This window comes from Cyprinodon tularosa, unplaced genomic scaffold, assembly GCF_016077235.1.
Source record: "Cyprinodon tularosa strain WSP-4 unplaced genomic scaffold, ASM1607723v1 ctg394, whole genome shotgun sequence".
Classification (NCBI taxonomy): domain Eukaryota; kingdom Metazoa; phylum Chordata; class Actinopteri; order Cyprinodontiformes; family Cyprinodontidae; genus Cyprinodon; species Cyprinodon tularosa.
The window spans coordinates 132,568-155,741 of NW_024039112.1; the positions used below are offsets into that span (position 1 = coordinate 132,568).

A 23,174-nucleotide genomic window follows, 5' to 3' on the forward strand; every position below is an offset into this window, starting at 1 on the left:
TTGGACGATGGGGCCGAAGGCTCATCAGGCTCCTCCAATCACATACGACGTCATTGTTATACGGAAGGACTCGCGAGAAGAGCTCGCGTCGCTCCATTCTGGAAGGTGGCGGTAATGCACCTATAAATTGTTTGCAATTGCAATTGTTTGTCTCCATAAGATTGAATTTGAGCAGGTGGACATTAGAGATAATAAATGCAACAACAAGTTTTTGAATCAATATTCTATAAATAATATGTACCCAGGAAGAACAAAAAGCACAGCTCTCTTACAAAATTTTAAGAAATCTATGATAGTCAAAATTAGGACAAATTATTTGAAATTCCCAATTCCTCCTAAATATAAAGAATTACAATTTAAAATAATAAATAACATATATCCTTCAAATGAGTTTTTAAGAGAGAGATTTAAGTTTAATGTTGAGAATTGTGGCTTTTGTACAACTCAATTGGAAACAACTAAACATCTTTTTTATGAATGTAAAGAAGTATTAAACTTATGGGATCAACTTCGAACCTTTCTGTCTTCTAAAACAATAAATTTAGATTTTATTTCCTGGCAAAACATTTAATTCGGTTTATCCATTAAAGAAAAAAAATTTGGAATTTTTAATTAATATTCTAATAATTGTAACAAAGTATTATATCCATAAATGTCGCTATGCAAAATGCTCCCTCTCAATCTCTGCTCTCAAAAATGAACTTTCCCTTTTCAAAAGATGTCTGAGAAAGATGCAGAATTTAAATGCAATTAAATTGTTTGAGTTAATTGAAGAATTTCAGTTGGTAGTCCCCACTGATTAATTTACTTTAACTACTATTATTATTTTATTTTTATTTATTTTATTTTATTTTATTTTATACTTTTTTCCAGCCTGTGCATTTAATTTAATTTTTCAAAAGCAGGAGTTGTGATATTTCTTCTTGTATTGAAATATTTGTTATTGACTTGTTATTTGAGATTGTTATTGTTTTCTTATATATTCAATAACAAAAAAAAAAAAAAAGTGGAAATCTAAAAAAAAAAATTAACCATTACAGCCAACTGATTCTGATTAAAACTAATTTTTGAAGTAAATTATTTTGTGTATTTTTTTTTTACATAACATTTGCATACACAGTAATCTAGCGTACTTTAATTAAATAAATCAATTCAAGCTAAAATGTAAGAGTCTATAATTAGGCTATACTGAGCCTGATCTATTTCTACCATCTATTTGGGGGATATTTATTGCCACACTTTGGGCCACTTAATACCAATTTAGCATGCTGACCTATGACCTTATGACCACAGTGTACCAATCTTCTGATGGCTACTTCCAACAGGATAATGCGCCATGTTATAAAGTGAATCATCTCAGACTCATTTCTTGAAACTTTTCCACTTAAGTAATTGTGAATTGAGCATATTGACAGACAACATTTTATTTTTTATCTTAAATGCAAATTTTAAAAAAAATAATTACTGCTCTAAATGTATTGCTCTGTCAGCTAAAGATCTGTTTTGGTCTCTATACTTTAATTAAATAAATCAATTCAAGCTAAAATGTAAGAGGCTATACCTGATCTCTTTGTATCAGAGATTTTCTTACCCAGGGTTGCAGGGGGGGTAAAACCCCCCCTGCAACCCTGGTTTGCATTTGTATAGCTCACAGCATGTTCATTTACATGTTAAAGCCTCCCCTAGAATTCCATGGGGGGAGGCATGGGGGGAACACTGCCTAAGAAATTCCACGTCAATTTCTGACAATTTACGGGAGTTTTCGTCGAAGCCTGCAAATTGCCGTAAACTGCCGCTAACCTGAAGTTCCACGACAATCTACAGTGCCGTATATTGACGAAAATCCCACTTTTCATGCAGTGATAAGAGCTGCAGAACTGGGCTCGTCTGTCTGTGAGGCCAAGACATACAGGGCCGTTGGAGCTGTGGATCCTTGTGATCCACGGAGGTTTCTCTGTGGCTGAGAAGGACCAGAACCACAGAGAGAACCTGTACTCAGACAAAAGGAAACCTGCTGACCAGCAGAAACCTTCCCTGACAGCTTTGGATCGGCAGCTTCATCCTGTACCGTTAATAATCAGTGATGATAACGAATCAGAAGAGAGAAAACGTCTACAATAATAAAATCCTGAGGGTCACAGCAGGTCAATCTGGGCTGCACTTTCCTGGGATGAAGGAGAGCCAGGATGGACTCCTGAGATCCGCCTGTGATCCCAGCCACTGTCACTCACCTGACCCACTCATCTGCATCGGCCAGAACTGGGTCAGCAGTGCTCTGAGTCAGCCCTGTCCATCACCTCGCCATAACCCAGATCCCTGCAGCGCTTCTATTCAGCACGCCATGAAAACCTGACCTCACAGCCAGTTCTAAACCATAAATATCACACCGAGCGACACCAGAACCAAGTAGTTTGGACCACCATCAGGTTCCGTTGAAACAGTCCAGGTTCTCAGAGATGAACCAACAATCTGTGCCCCCATCTTTACATTAACTTCCATTTCTGACTGAAAGCAGCAACAAGCAAATGTAAAGAAGTTCAGACCCAACAGGTTGTGACCCTAATCAGAGCAGTGAAGGAGTCTGCCTACCAGCTAATTAACATCTGGGTTCAATCAGAAAGGGACCGAACCAGAGATCATCCCTTCAGAACCAATCAAGCCCACCTCCTGACAGTTTCATTTTTAAATCAGATTAAAATAAAATAGAGAAGAACTTTAAATACATGTTATAGGACAGACCCAAATTATTCATACCCCTGATTTTTGCTGAGTCATCCTGTAGTTCCTGAGTCCAGACTAGAATCTGTGCAGGAAGCTACAAATTGGCTCCAACCTTGGAGACTTGGAGCTGACAGTGGGTCTCTATTCCCATCAGAAACTAATTAAAAGCCTGGATAAAAAATAATTAAATTAATCTTACAGAGATGTGTGTGTAGTCTGATACCTGCTCACTAATAGAGCAACAATCACCAAAAAATATCTCAAAGCTCTTTATGAAATAAACATCTATGATTCTAAAAGAATAAAATCGAACCATTCCAGTGATTCAGACTAAATGACATGTTATTTAATTTGATTCTGGTTATAAAACACAGCAGTCAGTTTACGCTCTTTATGCCCATTTTGTTTCCTCCAACTATTGGAAGCATGTGGCGACAGAGAGAAGGAAATCTAAGAGAAACTGGCACAGTCTTAAAGGCCGTCAGCTGCAAAATTTTGTTCATTTTCGATCCGATTTAGCTAGAACACCAAGGATTCCTCTTTTGAGACAATATGTTAGAAAAATGGAAAGCAGCTTAAACCTGTCAATGCCTTCCTGAGCGATGAAATATGTTTGCAGAAGCTAAATGTCAGCAGAGGAAAAACGGACGGATCAGGTTAAATACAGTAGAGACTAAACTGTCATGCTGGAAGGCAGGAAGTAGAACCTTCCACAGTACCCGCTGGCCATCATTCAGTCTGTCCTGTGTTTGTCCATTACTGTTGTTGGTTCATCTATGGGACAGGACCGGTCCAAAGTAGAAATAATAATGCAGACAGGATTATTGAGACTGAACTTCACTCCATCTATGATTCTGCTTGGGGCCAGACAAGAAAAAAAAAAGAAGAAATGGGAGGCAGGTCTTTTAGTTATCAGGCTCCTCTACTGTGGAACCAACTACCAGGTTTAGTCTGTGAGGCAGACACCCTGTCTACTTTTAAGGGTTATATTAAAACTTTCCTTTTTGATAAAGCTTATAGTTAGAGTGGCTCAGGTTATCCTGAGCATCTCCATAGTGATGCTGCTATAGGCTTAGACTGCAGGAGGACATAGGAACCCCTTTTCATTATTCTGCTTCATTCTATTTCTGTCCTCCCAGTCTGCAGTATTTGTTAGTTCAATCTCTAACATTCTGCTCTCTCTGCTTTTTCTCATAGTAGCTTCATCTTGTTGGATCCTGTTTGGCTGTGACACCATCCTGGATAGAATTATCAGCTGTGCTGCTGCCATCATCACCTTTGGATGTTGGAGCTATGCCTGTTTTTCAGTGTAGTCCTGTTTCTCTTACTGTGATTAACTGTATGTGCTCTCTTCAACCTCTGACATGGGAGCTGCCTTGGAGCTCCTCTTTGTGGCTGTTTTTTTTCCTGGAACAAATGAAAGTCTGGCAATGTTTTCAAAAATGCTTCAATAACATGTGCAGCTGTAGTCCCAGGAACAATCTAGCTGCTTGGAGATGATCTAATAGCCATTATCTTTAACACACTTATCTATAATTGTCTTTCTAATTTCCTAAGATAACTCTTTCCTTTGCTGCCTCGGGTTCATGTTGAGTGTGGTACACACCATGTCACCAAACAGGAGATTGACTACCTATAGGCCTATATAGTATAGGCCCACTGACTGATTACAAGATTGCAGACACCTGTGATGGAGCTGTGGCTCTGAGCTTGTCTGCCTGGCTGTGTGATTCCAGAATGAGTCTGGTTGTGTTGGAGGTTTTTTCCTGTTAAAAGGAGTTTTTCCTTTCCACTGTCGCTACAAGCATGCTCAGTGTGAGGGATTGCCTTTGGATCAATGAGCCGATACAATCAACTGGTTTTCCTTAGATAGAAAACTTCCAACCAATCTGACTGGATGATCTGGTGAACTGTAATGTGCCTTGGAATGACATGGGTTGTGAATTGGCGCTATAGAAATAAAACTGAATTGAATTGAAGAAGTGCTGCCAGCATCCATGCCGACCCCACACATGCTGAACTCAAACTGTTTAGGCTTTTTACCTTCATGTCGATACTACAGATAATAATTAGAAACCAGCTGCCACAGAGACACGGCCATTCACAGGCTTTCTTCTCTGATGGACAAAATGTTTGCAATAGAATGTTCCTGTTTTCTTAATATTAGAATCGTTGATAACGCTCACAGTTACAACGAAATGCAGCTGATTCTGATGTAAAAAATAAAATAAAAAATACAATAATAAATAAATCACCAAAACAGCAAAGTTTACCTTTTTTTGAAGTTCTTCTCAAGTGGTCTTTACTGGATGGCATTTTTTTCAAATCTTCATTAACAAAACATGTTCTTTGTCTGCATTATTATTGGAGCAAAACTACAGGGGTTACACCATGTTTACAAATCAGATGAAGAACTTCACATTTGAATGTGTTTTCAGAGTGACTCAGGAGTAGGTTGTAAAAAAGTATCGACACTCAAAGGTTATATCTGAATACAAGAATAATCTGACATGGTATCAAGACAAGCGTTGTATGCATACTTTTACTATTGTTCATTTTAGATTTCTGGGTTATTATTTTCCATATTTATTTAGCTGACATCTGGGATTCTGTTGAGAAGGATGTTCCATGGTGAGACTTGATTTTTTTTGGTCTTTAATTATTTCTCATTTTCAATCCCAGTTGTGTCATACAACCGAGTATTTAAGCCAGGGTAGAGATTTTTTTTTCGAGAGTTAAGTTGTAATATTATGAGAATAAACTCATAAAATTACAAGTATAAAGTCACAATGAGAATAGTCATACAATTCTGAGAATAATAATATTATTAATAATATGAGAATAAAGTTGTATTTTATGACAACTCTTACAAGAAGCACTTGAGAAATGTCGAGCATCATGTGAAGTTATACTTTGGTATCATTTAAAAAATAAATCTAATCTTTGTGCTAAATCTTTTAGCACACCAGCATTAACTTGGGCAGTACGTCAAAAAGGACTCAAGTTGCTGTTTGGTTTCGCTGGCCGTGGCTCGAAGCTTTCTATTTGAAATGGGTTGCGGTCTGATGACTTCATTCTTGTTATTTTTCAACTTTTTTCTCATAATATTATTTTATTCTCGTAATATTACGACTTTGTTCTCGTAGTATTACAGCTTCATTTTTGAAATAAAAAGAAAACAAAAAATGTCTAGCCTGGCCCTAATACTCCATTGTAGTATCAAAATAAGAATCGAGTATTTCCTGATTTTTTTCCTGGATATTGATATTGAATTAACCCTACTCATTAAACTTTGTGGATCAGCTTTTATAAATAACTTATAAATAACTATTCTATCTCTTATTCCTATAATCTATCCTGGAAAACTGATGATGTTGAGGTTCTTGACTTATTGTGCCTCTTTTTTCCAGTAAGCGCCTCTGTTTTCAGGTAATTTCTGTGTTCGAACTCCAGCTCCCTAGGAACCATTTTTTTAAGTATCTAAGGAGGACAGAGATTATTTTTGATTATTATTTATTGTTCCAAACCCAAAAAGACAACCGGATAGACAGTGAGGTGTCCTGTGTTTGCTGTTCTTAGGCTGTGCAGGATGAGGATGTGTGCTGAGATTTAAGCAGCGCTGTTAGTTCCATGAAAGTGAAAGCTGATATTCCGCTGGCTCACGGGTTCGGCCTTGCCCCGGCTGGACCTCTGTAATCCTCTTAAAAGTGGCCAGGCTGTGAGTGCATGGATTGGCCTATAATACAAAGTGGCTTAGAGGCCTAGATCTACATAAACAGAGCGACCACTAAGGTTATGGATCCAGGTAGAGAATTAGAGCCGGGCATCACGCGAGCATCCTCTGCAGTGACTCAACAAACAAATACCCCGCTAACGAATGTTAGCATGCCTGATCACCTTGGAAACAAACCAAGTTTAATTGAGAGAAAAAAAAATAAAATAAAATAAACAACACAATAAATTTATATTTTTTCCCCTACTGATGCAAAAAGGGTGTAATATTCCACTTTTGTTCCTGTCAGAGAAGAAAATTGTTTAAGCAAAGTTAAAATCTTAGAATAAAAATATTTTGTGCAGCATAATCAGGAGTAATTTCCAATATGTACCAAATAAGGGCATATTGTTAAAGCTTGATTCATGGAAGGAGTCTTTTTACTAGGCTTGGCACCTTTCAGAAATGGAAATAAGGGATGCGGTCTTCCTAGAGAAACTTCATTGTTGCGGGGGTTCTGGGGGGCCTCCCCAGCAAAATTTTGCATTTGTTAGATGCAATTTCCTGCATTTTAACCAAATTGTGTCCCGTTTTAGCTCAACACAGAAGTCGGAGTGTGGCTTGTATTTCTTGCAATAAGGTGCAGCCCATTAAAAATAATTAATAAATGGAAATGTTAAGTTTGCACAGTGTCAGAAATCCCCTCACAAAACCAATGGAGTGCTTGGTCTGGTAGATTTTTTTTAGGCTATGGCGAAGATTACCGGTACTATATTGTTTGTTTTGTTTTCTTTTGCTTATTTTTGGTTTATTTTGGTTATTAGTTACCCAGTTTATTAAATGACTCACTTTGTTGTGCTATACTTTTCCTGCCAACACAAGAAAAAAGTTTTCAGACTAGCAGTATTCATGTATACAGTACGTAGTTCTACGTATTTGTTTGAATGCACTTGAGGTCTTTCCTCACTCTCAAAAGGGAACAAAGCGCTTGCACTTCTTGCGGAGGATGAGGAGAGCCCACCTGCCCCCACCAATCCTCACCACCTTCTACAGAAGCAGCATAGAGAGCGTTCTGACCAGCTGTCTCACTGTGTGGTGTAGAGGCTGCAGCGCCTCAGACTGGAAGAAGGTGAGGAGAGTAGTGAGAACAGCAGAGAAGATCATCGGGGCTCCTCTTCCCTCCATAAAAGACATTTCATCCCAGCGCTGCGTGTCCCGAGCCCGTAACACCATAAATGACCCCTCACACCCCCGCCATGGACTGCTCTCCCTGCCAGGGCCGTGCAGAGACCACTAAAGGGGCAGGTGCTCAAAAAAAAAAAGGGCACATCTTATCGCATTTTAGGACAGAATATTAACAAAGTCACATAGCTTTCAGAGTTTAATGAACAATGATAAATTACAAAATTGTGAGACATACAATCAAAGCTAAGGCAAATCTCTACATAGAACATAGAACTATGTATATGTAAAATATTTTATTAGTAATTTCTTTCTGCAGGTCTATATTGTTATAGGAAAGTATTAGAATATTCAAACCTGCAATTTAGCCAACGATGTAAAACAGAGCTGGACCACAAGACATATTTTGTCTTTAAAGAATTAAACTGTTAAAAACGCATACAAGGGCACAATGCAACCTTTTAGTGAACTGTAATCTATAAAAAAGAATGTCTGCCTGGTTTGCTGTACTGACAGTGGAGAAGGAGACGGTCCATTCAGAAAAGCAGAGCTGCTGCATCAAACTTTAACATGGAACTGCAGAAAAAAAAGAACAAAACAAACATTTTATTAATGCATGTCACCATGAGAAAAGCCTACTCTGTTTGTGTCTTAGTGTATTTTGTAAGTACCTATATACATTTTCTTCAATCTTTCCTCTTCGTTTTTTCTTGTCAGTTTCTCTTTTCTTTTTTTCCTCATTGTCTCATCTTTTCTGTGTTGGGTGAAGGTCAATGTCTTATTTATTTCAGTCTCTTGCCTTTCTTTTTCCCCCAAACTAAATCCAAGATTATGATCCAAAAACTTATTTTCCGTCATGGTGATTTAACTGTTTAAAAACAAATTTCCAACTTTTAAGCATTTTTGCTATTTTTGTTCTCTTTTGTTCACAGCAGCAGTTTTCTGTTAGCCATGTCTTTAAAAATGTTAATAACCTCACCGTGAATGATTGGCACATCCTTCTCGATTGCCAACAAAAGAAGATCTGACAACCGATCCTCCTTGCATAAGCTGCGCAGTTTTGTTTTCACCAGCTTCAGTTTTGAGAAGGAACGCTCAACAGTTGCTGTAGACACTGGTAAGGTGGCATATGTTTTTAATAGTCCAGTCATGTTGGGAAAAACTAGATGAGCATTGTTTTCTTTGATGACAGACAGCATTGATGACACCGTGAAAGATGAAAAGTCCAAATATGATCTGTGAAAAACCTTCAGCTCTGTCTGCTATTTTTCTTCATCATCAATTTCATAAAACTGGCAGAGCATCTTTAGAGCTTGAAGTGCTTTTGTAGGAACTGTTGCATTGGTCCAGTTTTCTGGGACAGTAAGGCAGTGGAGGGCATTTAATATTTCCCAGGTAGCATTATCTCCTCCCTTAAACCTTTTCTGAAGCTCTTGTGTGATGGAGTCAACAAAAACATAATATAGCTGTGCACGGTAGGACTCCTTCAAGGTACAGAAAACATAGTCATCAGAAGCGCCTGTACCAACCACAGAAAACTTTGCTGGCACTTTCCTCTTCCTTATGTGTCCACTGACTTCTTCAGGGGATTTGAGCCCCACAGATGCAGCCTTTTCTGTGGCTTTCCTATACATTTCCTCAAATTCTTCTTCTGATCTGCAACACTCCAGTGTCTGTAGAACCCCTTCAACAATTTTGTAGGCTGCAGCCAGGTCCATATCTTTCTGCTGTAACGCATCTGATGCAACTGCAGTTACTTGGAAGATGGGGCAAGTAATTTCCAGACATAAGAAGAATTCAAAATTGATGTTCTTCAAAAGGATTGCTGCATCACCTGCTGATGGATCAGGGGGGGTTTGCTGAGTCATATTCTCTAAGAATGTCATAACAGCAGGAAGAACTTTCCTGAGAGACTTCAGGGCACTTTCTCGGCAGGCCCATCGAGTGTCAGACAACTTTTGCAGTTCAACTGGGCGCTGATTTGGTTGCATTCTTTTCTGAACTTCAACAAATGCAGTATGTCTTTTCGATGAGTTTCTAATGAATGTGTAAAGTTTCTCAACCAAGTTGAAAAATGTGACAAAACATATATTTGATTTGGCACTTTCAACTAACACCAAATTAAGACAGTGTGCCTGACAGTAGACATACAAAGACTTGGGATTGTGCCTGAGAATTCTTGCCTGAAGTCCCTTGTAGTATCAACTCATGTTTGCTGCTCATTCGTATCCCTGACCTCTGATGTTATCCATTTTTAGGTCATTTTCCTTCAGTACGTCCAGAACCAGATTTTCAAGGGCTTCTCCGCTGGTGGATTGAATGTTGCATACCTGAATAAATCGCTCCTTAATCTGCATATTGTGCACGTACTTGACCACAAAGGACACAAATGTTTGTCTCTTGACGTAAAAAAATTTTTTGCAAAACAAACTTATTTGTGTATGTCAGAAATCTTTCCTTTGAATACAAAGTCTTGCTAGAGATTCTCACATGATGTCTTGGGCAGGGCCAAAAATTGCAACCAAAGATTTCTGATGTGTGCAAATAAAAGTTTATGTTTTGCAAATAACTAAGTTCATGAGACAAAAATGAGTGACTTAATTAAAAAAAAAATTTTTTAAACAAAACTTTTTCTTTAAAAAAGGAAATCATTACAATTCCAAAAGTTTTGATTACTATTTTATTTGACTTAACTGAGGCTATTTTTTTTTTTATTGAATAATTGTGAAACACATTTAACTCCATACTCTGCGAACCAGACCATAAACTTACTTAAAGTTTGGATTGAGTTATGCCCCTTCACTAATGACACGCTTTTATTGAACAGGAGCAGTTTGATTGATTATTACATACATTATATCTATCTTATATCTATCATGGTAGTTCTGGATGAGTTCTCCTTTAAGATACATTTACCTAACGCTAGAATAAATGCAATGTACATCATGCAGGCAAGGAAATTAGAAAATCAGACATATATCCATTATGGAGATGATAGGTTTTTGACGGGCGATGTGCCCCTACTGCATAAGTAATACTGAAGAATGTCCTACTATCATTAACGACACAGGGAAGCTTTTTAGTTATCTTGCTTTGCTAGCAAAGTCATTAGCTAGCAGCTAGCTCATAGCTCAAGAACAAAAGCCTAATGTCTGTATGATAAAAATACTGAATCGATAGATAAGAACAGCTTTTCCTCACCTGGCTGTCTCCTCCCGCTCAGTAGTTCTTCAGAGAAAGGAGCGCCACGTCCTATACTTTCCTCCGTTTAAACCGCTACTCTTTGCTAAAGTAGAGAAATTATACAACGTTCAAAGTTTTCCGTTGTCTGACAAGTAGCAAGCCTACTCCAGTATTTTCACCAAAAATTATGTTTTTTAATTCCCAAAAAACTGTTCTGTAATCATTACGGAACAGTTTTTTGTGAATTAAAAAACATAATTTTCAATGTAAAAGACTAAAAGCACAGAGTAAACAGTGTTTTAGATCAAACAATACTGCATCATCCATGGGGCTCATTTGGTTTCACTTACATCTCTATTCAGGTTGACATTGGAGAGGCGGTGCAGACTGAAGACATAGCCATCCGTCCGATCATGGTTGATCTTGCTTCGGGCCAAATGAGCAGCGGCCACAGTGTAATGTGGAATATTCGCTACCTTTAGCTCCGCAGTTAGCCGCCTTATCTGACTGTGCGAGAGGCAAGTGCGTCGTCACCGGCAAAAGGTCAAAGGTAACAATGTGACCGGAGGGCTTATTGTATTGTTTTTCTTGCCAAAAAAAAAAGATAATAATAATTATTTCAGTACATGTGTCAAAAAAAAAAAAAAAAAAAAAAAAAAAAAATAAAAAAAAAGGACCAAAGGGCACATTGGGATCATGGAGCAAAAGGGGCAGGTGCTCAAGCCCCCTTAGCCCCCCCCCTCTGCACGTGCCTGCTCCCTGCTGCTCTTGGGGAAGAGACTTAGAAGCATCTGATGCAGGTCCAGCAGATTCCAGAACAGTTTCTTCCCCACCGCCATTAGACTGCTGAATGTTTTGTATAATGGGTTATTGTATTGTATTTTATCATTATATATGTTAAGAAAAATGTTAGAACTGTAAATTTACAGTCTTTTTTACTATTTTTTAAGGCTGCATTTTAAAAAAAGATGAAATTGTCCAGAGAGCTGTTTTACACTTGTGTAAACAAAATGACAAATAAAATCTGTATAAGTTTTTAAGTCTAAGTCTAATGTCAGCTGGGCACTTGTTATGAATAATGTTGCAATAGATGCTTCGAGTTGGTGTGCACAACCGCCCAGTTTGTAGAACATCAGGACCGTCGCCAGGAAACCATGACTAGCACCCCAAGAGAAATTATCGAGTGAAGAATGCTTTAGATGGACGACGTCATAAGGGGAAGATGAATCAAGAATAGTAGAACTCTAAGCTCTAGCTACGAGAGGCAGGGAGAGAGAATCAGGACACGCAGACATGGGTCACACTCCCAACAGTAGAGTTGTTCTGTGCGCAAGTACCACCAAAATTACTGTATTTTAGTTATTCATGAAAATACGTAACAAATAGCGTCCCTTATCAGTTCAATAACTTCCAAATACGAGAGGATTTCGTTTTCAAGGGACGGGTGCCAACCCTACTTTCCACTCGTGACCCACATAGAATCAGCAAAAAAGCATAAACCACAGCAGCACATTTTTGAGGTTATTTGTGCAAAGTTAATTTTGCACTTACTTTTATAGGAACAATAACAGGAAAAAAATGTAATCATCACCAAAAATAAAAATAAATCCATTACATTGTTTTTTAGAATGCTTACATGATATGCTGTGTGAAAGCTGGTCTTTGGCAAATACAGTGCATGTTTTAATGAAAGTTTCAGGTGTAAAAAAAAAAAAGCTTTGATTTAGCACGACACTTCATAAAAGGTATATTTATACACACATTTGATAACCACTTGGCAAATAAGAATGGAATCTAAGTCATAAATCCAACTGAAAACACAAATTAATCTATTAGAGTATTCATTCTCTTTTCCTCTAAGAATAAAATACAAATATTTGTTAAAAAATAAGATGAATAGTTGGTGAAATAACATTTCACATTCGGATCTGTACTGTGTCTTAAAATTGTGTAAAAATTTTATTTTTCCGTGAACTATTATAAAATTATCAGATTTGATTTAATTATATGTTTTAATCTTAGTAGGTTACATTTGGTCTGTGATGTTTAAAAACAACTAGGTATCCAAATCCCAACTAAAACCAAGTAATTCCAGTCTAGGTAGCTAATTAGCTATCTAGTATGCTAGCTTGTTAAAAAAAAAAAAAAAAAAAAAAAAACTATTTACAAATTCAAATCTGAATTTAAATGATGTCTTCAAAGTTGACTCCTAATCAGACGTCACTTCATTGTATACAACATTAAAAATCTACCTCTCTGCTTTGCTTGGGGCCTGAAAGCTTGTGTGCTAAGTCAAAGCTAACTGTGTGCTAGTTAAAACACTTCTAAAACCATAATAAAAGTTTACCTAAGTAGATTTCACAACATCAAATTGGTTAGGGTAGATTAGCAAAGTTGTGGATATATTAGGCTATTTCTTTTGTGGATTAAATAACAAATCCAAACAAATTAATTCTGCTGCCAGCTGTTAGCACAACAGAAGCTAATTTTTACCTAAACTAGAAAATTCCTGAGGACATTTTTGGGGGGGTTGCCACTTTGGGTGTAGTTTTCCTTGTATAGCTAGATTGAGATTGTGACATGTTGGCTTGTGCCATCATACCTTGTGGTTGACTTAGGTTGTTAAATTTGCCTCATTGTAACCCAGCATGGTAACGACTTAAAACAGATTTTTTTTCATGCATTTGTAGTTTTTAAATTACATTGTTTCCAGAAGCCTCTCTTTTAAAATTTTATGTAGGTTGTATTTTGAAAACATTCTGGTATTCAATTTTGCACAAAGGTTTAACATACAGCCATCATTTTTAGGCCAATGCTAAATGATCTACTTTACAGATATAAAGGCTTTTACTTTGTAGAGTGGGCCGCACGTTGGAGCACAGGGTAGCAATGTTGTCTTGCAGCAAAAAGGTTCTGGGTTTGATTACAGGCCCTGGGTCTTTCTGCATGGAGTATGCATGTTCTCCCTGTGCATGAGTGGGTTCTCTCTGGGTACTTCTGCTTCCTCCCACAGCCCAAAAACATGACTGTTTGGCTTCTCTAAATTGTCCTTAGGTGTGAGTGTGTGTGTATGTCCATGGTTGTGTGTCTTTGTGTCGACCTGCGAAAGATTGGTGACCTATCCAGGGTGTACCCCGCCTCCAGCCCATAGACTGCTAAAGATAGGCATCAGCCCCACCATGACCCTGACAAGGACTAAGCGGAAGATGAATGAATGGATTAATTATGGAGTATTAGGTATTCGATATTTTGGCATGGTTGTGTCATAAGAATAGGGTCGCCATCCCTTTTCAATTCTTAAAATACACTGTTTCCCTATTATTAGGTCAATACATGCAATGCATGAAAATTTGAGCCTTTTATTTTGAAATTTGAAGTAGGGTCTGTTGTGAAAAGTCTAATTTGTGTCATTTCCACAAAAGGCTGACTTTGGGTCACAATGTTGAGCCCTATGCAGTGATAAATTGCTGTGTATAATGGAAAGACTTTTATTTTGTACAGTACTGAGTGTATTACTTTGAAAGTCAGGCATAATGTGTCTTAAGGATATGGATATTATAAGGATATGTTCCTATTATCAATTCAATATTTACATACTGTATGTACCAAGGAAACTTGTGGCTTTTATTTTGTAGAATAATGTATCTATTATTTTGAAGGTCTTAAAAGGTTTTGTTTTAAGCTAAGAGATGAAACCCATCAGTCAAAATAGCCAGTTTTCAATTCTAAATTACTCCATGACACTATTATCAGCCTAATAGATTATTTAGTACTACATTAAAGTGACGGTTCTATTGTGACAGCAGGAACTGCTGTGAAAGGACACGGTAGGCAATTCTCCCATACCATTTCAGTAGTCATACTTCAGCCATGATGTTTAAACAATTTAAAATAATTCGGAATTAAAGTCAGAACTGTGAGAATAAAATCTGAATTTTGAGAATCAAGTCAGAAATAGGTCTTCTTTTTTTTGCTTGTTTTATGTAACTTTTTTTGCCCTTGTTCTCTTTAATAATTTATAATCTTTAAGTTTGAGTTTTTCCTATGATGACATATATATAGTATATTTATTTTAGTTTCAACTTTAAATTTTAAACATATTTTTCTCAGTCTTTTTGTTGCACAGAATCCTGTTTATATGTTTTTTTTAATGTTCTATACAAATAAACCATATAATTTCTGCCAGCGTTTTGCCTGTTAGATGAGTCTTCATTGCCCCTGATGCCAACAAAGGACGCTTATATTTAGTGGCTAAGATGCTAAAGCTCACAAAGGGTGGTGAGGCACCAGGAGAAAGGAAAAGAACGTTAATTAATGAAGCCATTGAAATAATAAAAAATCAGCATTGCTTTACTTTATGTGACAGAACTGACTATGTTAAGATTGTACTGTAAAATGTGGAGCATTTATGTGAAGAAAATGGAGACTGCCACAACCCCTGCATGGCTCATGAGGAAAGTGTGAGAGGTTGGAAAACTGCTGGTCAGAACACAAGCAGGAAGTTAATCTAATCTAATCCTGACAATCTGGGCTGTTTAAATCACAATTTTAGTCTTTATGAACTCAAATCCAAGTTGACATCTTTTGTCTTGGATGGACGTTATGCATCGAGACCCAAATTGTGCCTTCCAAAAAGCCATCAGTCTCCTGCCGTGTTCCAATGTGTTGTTGGCTACCTTGTGCTCACTCGCTTGCAACAAGTGATAGGTGCTTTAAAGGTGGACAGAAGTGACACCAAACTGGCAGCCTGTGAGGTTGTTCCTGTTTGGATTGACAGTGAGGGTGTTTCTAGTGTATCTGCTGTGGAAAACTATCCCAAGGATAAACTGGGGATCAGGGTGACATTAAATCTGTCCACAAGACAAACAGTTCTGCTGGTTTAGTGCAATCAGAAACATCTGAACTATTTCAGTGCAGTAATATTTCTCCTGCTCCAGTCTAGTTTGTCATATGTTGCTCAATAGCAAAACCAGTTCAGCCTGTTTACTGGTCTAATAGATCCCGGTGCAGTCCAGCCTGGCCTAAGCAGCGATGCAGTGGTTCCGTCGGCGGGACATGACGTATCCTCTCCTGCAGACGCAACGGAACGAGCCTTCGGTGTTCACACAGCGGGCGTTAACACACGGGAACTGCAGGCCCACGCTGTCTTCACACTCGTTTATGTCTGCAAGAAAAACAGGCAGGCAAAGTTTTAATAATGATGCGAGTGATTGCTAGGGGGTGGGGTGTCGGTTCGGCAGATGCTCAGTCCGACATCTTTCTTTCTTTTCTCTTTTTTTTTTATTTCAATTCACAACACATGTCATCTCAAGTCACTTTAAAATTGAACCACATCATAAAGTCAAATAGGTTCAAAGTTTTCTATCTAAGGAAAACCAGCTGATTGCATCTAAGCATGCTTGTAGCGACAGTGGAGAAGAAAAACTCCCTTTTAACAGGAAGAAACCTCCAGCAGAACCAGGCTCAGTGTGAGCGGCCATCTGCTGAGGCCGACTGGGTTTCAAGGAGACAGAAGCAGAGATAGAATGGACAGCTGTAAAAGGCGGCCCCGTCCAGGAAACACACAGCCAGGCAGACGAGCTCTGAGCCAGCTCCCATGTCAGAGGACAAAAAGACCACATCCAGTTAGTCACAGTCAGAGAAACAGGACTACACTTTATCTTCCAAGACCAGTAGCATGACGGCTTCTGACCAAATTCCCACATATAGATCCACTCACATACATTCACTTACTAACAAACAAACACACACATGGTTAAAGACACGTCGGACATGCAAGGGTACACATGGAAATTAAGTTTTTTCATACACTAACATTCAGAGCAACAAAGTCTGACAAGGAATTTGAAGGGGGAAAATCAGCTCCAAGCTGTTTATTCTTACAGATTAAAGAACTTTAATCACTGTCACTGCGGAAAGGATAAGAGTAAAAAATGCAGTTTTAGGCTTAGAAGAAACTAAAACTTAATATGCTGTGATGAGTTGTAGGTTTCAGATAAAAAATAGTTTTAAAGTTTTCTTTAGGCTGTCCATGAATTGAATGTTACAATGTGTAAAACAGGGTTAAATGCTTTCTAAATATCTACAGGTTTCTTTAGAGCTTAAACATAGGTCCTTAAATGAGATTATACATATCTATATCTATATATCTATATAGATATATATATCTATATAGATATATAAATATGTATATGTGTATATATATGTATGTATATACACATACATATATATATATATATATAGATATAGATATATATATATATATATATATACATATATATACATATATATATATATATATATATATATAGATATATATATATATATATATATATATATCTATATATATATATATATATATATATAGATATATATATATATATATATATCTATATATAGCAGTGACGTGCGGTCAGGGGAGGCAGGTGAGGCAGTGCCTCACCAGCCATCATGGAAAGAAAGAAAATATATAATCATAAAGTAATTTAAATTGTTATATTCATCCGGTGGTTTGTACTAAAAAATATTCATTTTTCATGTAGCTTCACCAATTTCGATTTTTATTTGTTCAAAATCGCTGAATTTTCTTATTTTCCCATTCAAATGCTTGGAAGCGATGCCGGTGAGGCAGCAGCGAGCTCTGCCTCACCTTGGATTGCGCAACCCCTGGCTCTGCGCTGGCTGCAAAGCGGAGAGAGCATGTTGCTGTACGGCGTCAATAAAATGGTTTAAACAAATGTAATATGTGAACTTATTTCTAATAATTTGGCTTATGTATATAATGTACAGAGCTTTTTGTCACCAACTGTGTTTGTGTAACGTGTTTCGTGTAATGAGCGATTATAAACGGCAGAGAACAAGTTCGAGGTGAGGCAGGCAGTTCTCTTGCCTCATGGCAGGGGGTGCTCAAGAGACTGAAAACATAAGGCAGGAACAGGACGGATCAAGGAAGGCTTTCTTCCCTGGCAGTGATCTCCATTGAGACAGAGAGACTTTTAAAACTGAAGGAAGATAAGGAGGACTTCTATTCATTTATAAGTAAAGGTAAGACAGTAATAACATTTATTTTGTTTTGTTTTTTAAGGAAATGTGTGTTTTGTGAGCTACAGTTTGTATGTGTAAGGATGCAGAAGTGAAACATAACATGTAAACTGCTGTCAATCTATGCATCTATTTGCAAATCTGATTCTGATGACGTCAGTGCCTCACCAGCTATGAACCTCACCGCACGTCACTGATATATAGATATATCTATATCTATATATATATACACTATATTGCCAAAAGTATTTGCTCACCTGCCTTGACTCACATATGAGCTTAAGTGACATCCCGTTCCTAATCCATAGGGTTCAATATGACGTCGGTCCACCCTTTGCAGCTAGAACAGCTTCAACTCTTCTGGGAAGGCTGTCCACAAGGTTTAGGAGTGTGTTTATGGGAATTTTTGACCATTCTTCCAGAAGCGCATTTGTGAGGTCGCACACTGATGTTGGACGAGAAGGCCTGGCTCTCAGTCTCCGCTCTAATTCATCCCAAAGGTGTTCTATCGGGTTGAGGTCAGGACTCTGTGCAGGCCAGTCAAGTTCATCCACACCAGACTCTGTCATCCATGTCTTTATGGACCTTGCTTTGTGCACTGGTGCACAGTCATGTTGGAAGAGGAAGGGGCCAGCTCCAAACTGTTCCCACAAAGTTGGGAGCATGGAATTGTCCAAAATGTCTTGGTATGCTGAAGCATTCAGAGTTCCTTTCACTGGAACTAAGGGGCCAAGCCCAGCTCCTGAAAAACAACCCCACACCATAATCCCCCCTCCACCAAACTTTACACTTGGCACAATGCAGTCAGACAAGTACCGTTCTCCTGGCAACCGCCAAACCCAGACCCGTCCATCAGATTGCCAGATGGAGAAGCGCGATTCGTCACTCCAGAGAACGCGTCTCCACTGCTCTAGAGTCCAGTGGCGGCGTGCTTTACACCACCGCATCCGACGCTTTGCATTGCACTTGGTGATGTATGGCTTGGATGCAGCTGCTCGCCCATGGAAACCCATTCCATGAAGCTCTCTGCGCACTGTTCTTGAGCTAATCTGAAGGCCACATGAAGTTTGGAGGTCTGTAGTGATTGACTCTGCAGAAAGTTGGCGACCTCTTCGCACTATGCGCTTCAGCATCCGCTGACCCCGCTCCGTCAGTTTACGTGGCCTACCACTTCGTGGCTGAGTTGCTGTCGTTCCCAAACACTTCCATTTTCTTATAATACAGCTGACAGTTGACTGTGGAATATTTAGGAGCGAGGAAATTTCACGACTGGATTTGTTGCACAGGTGGCATCCTATCACAGTTCCACGCTGGAATTCACTGAGCTCCTGAGAGCGACCCATTCTTTCACAAATGTTTGTAAAAACAGTCTGCATGCCTAGGTGCTTGAATTTATACACCTGTGGCCATGGAAGTGATTGGAACACCTGATTCCAATAATTTGGATGGGTGAGCAAATACTTTTGGCAATATAGTGTATATATATATATATATATATATATATATATATATATATATTTATTCATTCATATATATATATATATATATATATATATATATATATATATATATATATATATATATCTATATCTATATATATATATATATCTATATATATATATCTATATCTATATATATATATCTATATATATATATCTATATCTATATCTATATATATATATATATATATATATATATCTATATCTATATCTATATCTATATCTATATATATATATATATATCTATATCTATATATATATATATATATATATATCTATATCTATATATATATATATATATATATATATATCTATATCTATATATATATATATATATCTATATCTATATCTATATATATATATATATATATATATATATATCTATATATATATATATATATATATATATATATATATATGTAAATATATCTATATATAGATATATAGATATAGATATATAGATATATATGAGGTAATTTGAGGTTATATCCACAAAATAATGAGCTGAACTGTAGGCTGACTACATTCTGTTATAGATAACTTTCAACTGCCAAGCATTGAAAGGTCAGATATGTTTAATGTTTTTTGAATAGACTCTGAAACAATCTGCCGAATAAACATTTGGACTACAGATCATTTAAATGTAATAAATTTAATGATGACTTTAGAGATAAAGTGAAAGTAATTGTTGGGAAAAATATCTGGTTGTGACTGCACTTAGGTTTTGAGTAAATAATGAATTACTCATTAAAGACACTGCTCATTCTAATAGGAACATTAATTGTACTCTCTTGTGTGTCGGAGGATCCCGGAGGAATGGATTGCTGAACTATGATGAGAACACTCCATGAGAACCACCACGTGGATTTAGCATCTACTCGCCATCGGACAGCATGGAGATCAAAGGGGCTGAACCCAAACATCTATAAACAGAGGTGTTGATGGCAGCAGCACAGCTGACGACCCAACGTACCGACGCAGGTCATTGAGGTCATGTCCAGCTCGAAGCCCTGGTAGCAGTCGCAGGTGTAACCCTCTGCAACGCGGATGCACCGGCCATTGTCACAGCCGTGCAGAATCCCACAATCCTCGGCGTTCAGACCGGCGTGCGTCTCGTAACGCCCTGAAAAGATGAGACATAAGGACCGTAAGCAGAGCATCAGAAAAGTATTCACACCCCTTTTGTCATATTACGATCTTTTCTTTCTTTTATTAGTTTCAAAATGATAGAATGAAAAAATTAAAGCGTTTTTATTTTAAACACACTTTTCTACTTTTTCTGTCACCCAAATATCTCAAATATGTAGTTATGAGTGTTGTGCACGAACACGTTCATTGAACGCCTTTCATTGAAAGGCGTTAATTGAACTGAAAGGATCCGTTTTAAAGTAAGGAACGTGAACGAGAGCGACGTTCATTCTGGGAATAGTGAGCAACACACACAGCTCACATTTGCGTTCAATTGACAACGACACTTTTCACATTTTTTTGGATAGTGTTTTACGGCACTTATAACAGCATGATAGACCAGCATGTCTACTGCTAGATCTTGTCTGCACGATTCAGACTCATCTGCTGGTATTTCTGATGTCAGGTTTGCAGAGCGCTTGGTAGTTTTATGAACTACCAAAGGAAGACTTGGACAGAAAAGAACTGGGCAAACTGTGCCTCATACTGCAAAAAATCACCTCTGCATGTAACCCATCCCGTTGGGGAGCAGTGTGGGGTTAAAGGGTCTTGCTCAGGAACCCATTGTGCCGCCTGTGGGGTACTGGTACTTGCAACCCTCTCAGAGCACAAGTACACTGCTCTAACCACTATGCAATGTCAGCAATGTCCACTTCAAATTTAAAGTGAAACATCGAGTTAAAGCATCCAAGCTACCTTTGCAAATATCTGCTACTGAATGAGGAACGTAAGACATCATTTTGATCCAGATCTTTTCAGCAGAACCTGAAGGTTCCTGCATGGTTCTGAGGTTCTGTGTAATTCGACGAAATAAAGACTTCATTGCACATACATCATACCTTGATATATCCAGTATTTTCCATTACTTTCTATATATAATGATCACACATTTAAAGGGTGAAATATTAAGGTTCTATTGTGGAGGAATGTGGCTTAAAGTCATAGGGAAACGTCCCTTCCATTATTGAATTTTGGAATTCTCACAATGGCTGTTCCAACTGTTGCATTTCCAAATTCTCCTGAGTGGTGCCCGACTTTACACGAGTGAATACATTTATGTGACTGGTCGTTTATCAAGAGGGCGGGATTGTTGTGGCAGAACATTTGCAAGCAAGTTTGATTGTGGCCAGTTTGTCGGAAGCATCTTGCTAACCAGTTAGCAACTTAGTGCTAGTAGGTTCCCAATGAGAAATTCCATTGGGACCAAGTAGCACTAAATTGGTGACTTAGAAACGACACTGTCAAGGAACGCTATGGACAGAGGAAACATGCAAGAGGAGGAGAGTTTTGTGTCAGAGGTCGTGGATGAGTCTCCTCCATCAGACATTTTTTATGTAGAGGAGGAAAGCGGGGAAAGATGTTGTGGAAGAGGACGCCAGGGCAGCAGAAGCTTGGTTTGGTGTAGAAGGCTTACAGCCGTACATGTTTGAGCCCTTGCCTCGCAACGCTGCCAGTTCTGTTAGCTCTAGGCCTGCTGAAGACACAGACGTCCATCCCTGTGAACACTGGGACGGAACTCAATGGGAAAAGAAATTATTCTTAATTCTTATTCCAACCGCTGCGTATATTAGCTGCTACATATGAATCAAGATGCTATGACTGAAAAAATAGATAGAAAAATGAATGCTTATATATGATTGGCCGAATTTAGGTGCACAAGCTGACGTATAACTAACTGGCCTGCATAAGATAAAGGAAAAGAAAATACAAATTTTATATATACAATGCTTTTTTAAATAGAAACCTTCTAAATTTTGGGACAATATCGTCTGATAAAGATTATATTTATATACATGTTTAAGCCAGAATGAGTAGACATTTAAATATGATTTCCCAACGACTTTAATTGACCAAATAAACTTGAACTAGTTAATTTATCGGTTTGTGAACTGTGTTCATTCGATGAAAAAGTGAACTATGAACGTGAACTAGTTATTTTTCATCTGTGTGAACTGGACTTTAAGCTTGTTCTTTTTATTTATGAAATGGCACAACATTGGTAGTTATGTAGAACCTTTTCTGTCCCAAAATTCAGTCTTTTGTACAGAGATGGCATGGAGCTACATCATGGCTGACCTGGGGGACTTTCCAAACTTAAGAGTTCTGTTGGCCGGAGTGTTTAGTTTTGGTCTTGTCTGATCAGAACAGTCTTCAAACAACAGCTGTCCTGCAGACACATTGTCATTCTAGGTGGACGTTCATGCCTTGGTTGATGTGTAGGTGGTCCATCCTCCCACCATGCTCAGGTGATGGGGAGACGTTCAAAGCTTGAGGGTTTATTTCAGATGATGACAGATGGTAAAACTATTTAGAGTGAAATGTGATTTATAGAGAATATGTCTGCTGTTAGGATAATAATCATTCATGATGTGTGAAGTTTATTACACCTTAATATTTGCTGCCTGTTGCGTGTCAGAATTGATGTTTTCCACAATAGTTTATCTAATTAAAACAGTTCCTCTGTCTGGATACACCGTTATAATCTTCATTGTGTACATGACAAAGATTTGGGAATGAAATGAGAGCGGTGTCCTTAATCTAAAAACAAAGTGTAATAATTTGATAAGCTGGAGCTATGGATGTCTCCTAATCTGCTAACGTGTACGATGTAATGATGTGATGATGTAATTATGTGATGATGTGGCAGA

General features: G+C 37.8%; 1 protein-coding gene across 1 annotated transcript in view; it reads right to left on the reverse strand.

Moving 5' to 3' along the window:
- Positions 1-14,772: 14,772 nt before the first annotated feature.
- LOC119791534 (latent-transforming growth factor beta-binding protein 4-like) overlaps positions 14,773-23,174 on the reverse strand; it is a 75,837-nt gene continuing 67,435 nt past the window's right edge. Inside the window, exons 34-35 of the mRNA XM_038297683.1 lie at positions 20,312-20,461; positions 14,773-15,962 (exon numbers count right to left, since the gene is read on the reverse strand). Coding sequence (XP_038153611.1) covers positions 15,820-15,962; positions 20,312-20,461 — 293 coding nt within the window. The 3' untranslated portion in view covers positions 14,773-15,819. The remainder of the gene's footprint in view (positions 15,963-20,311; positions 20,462-23,174) is intronic.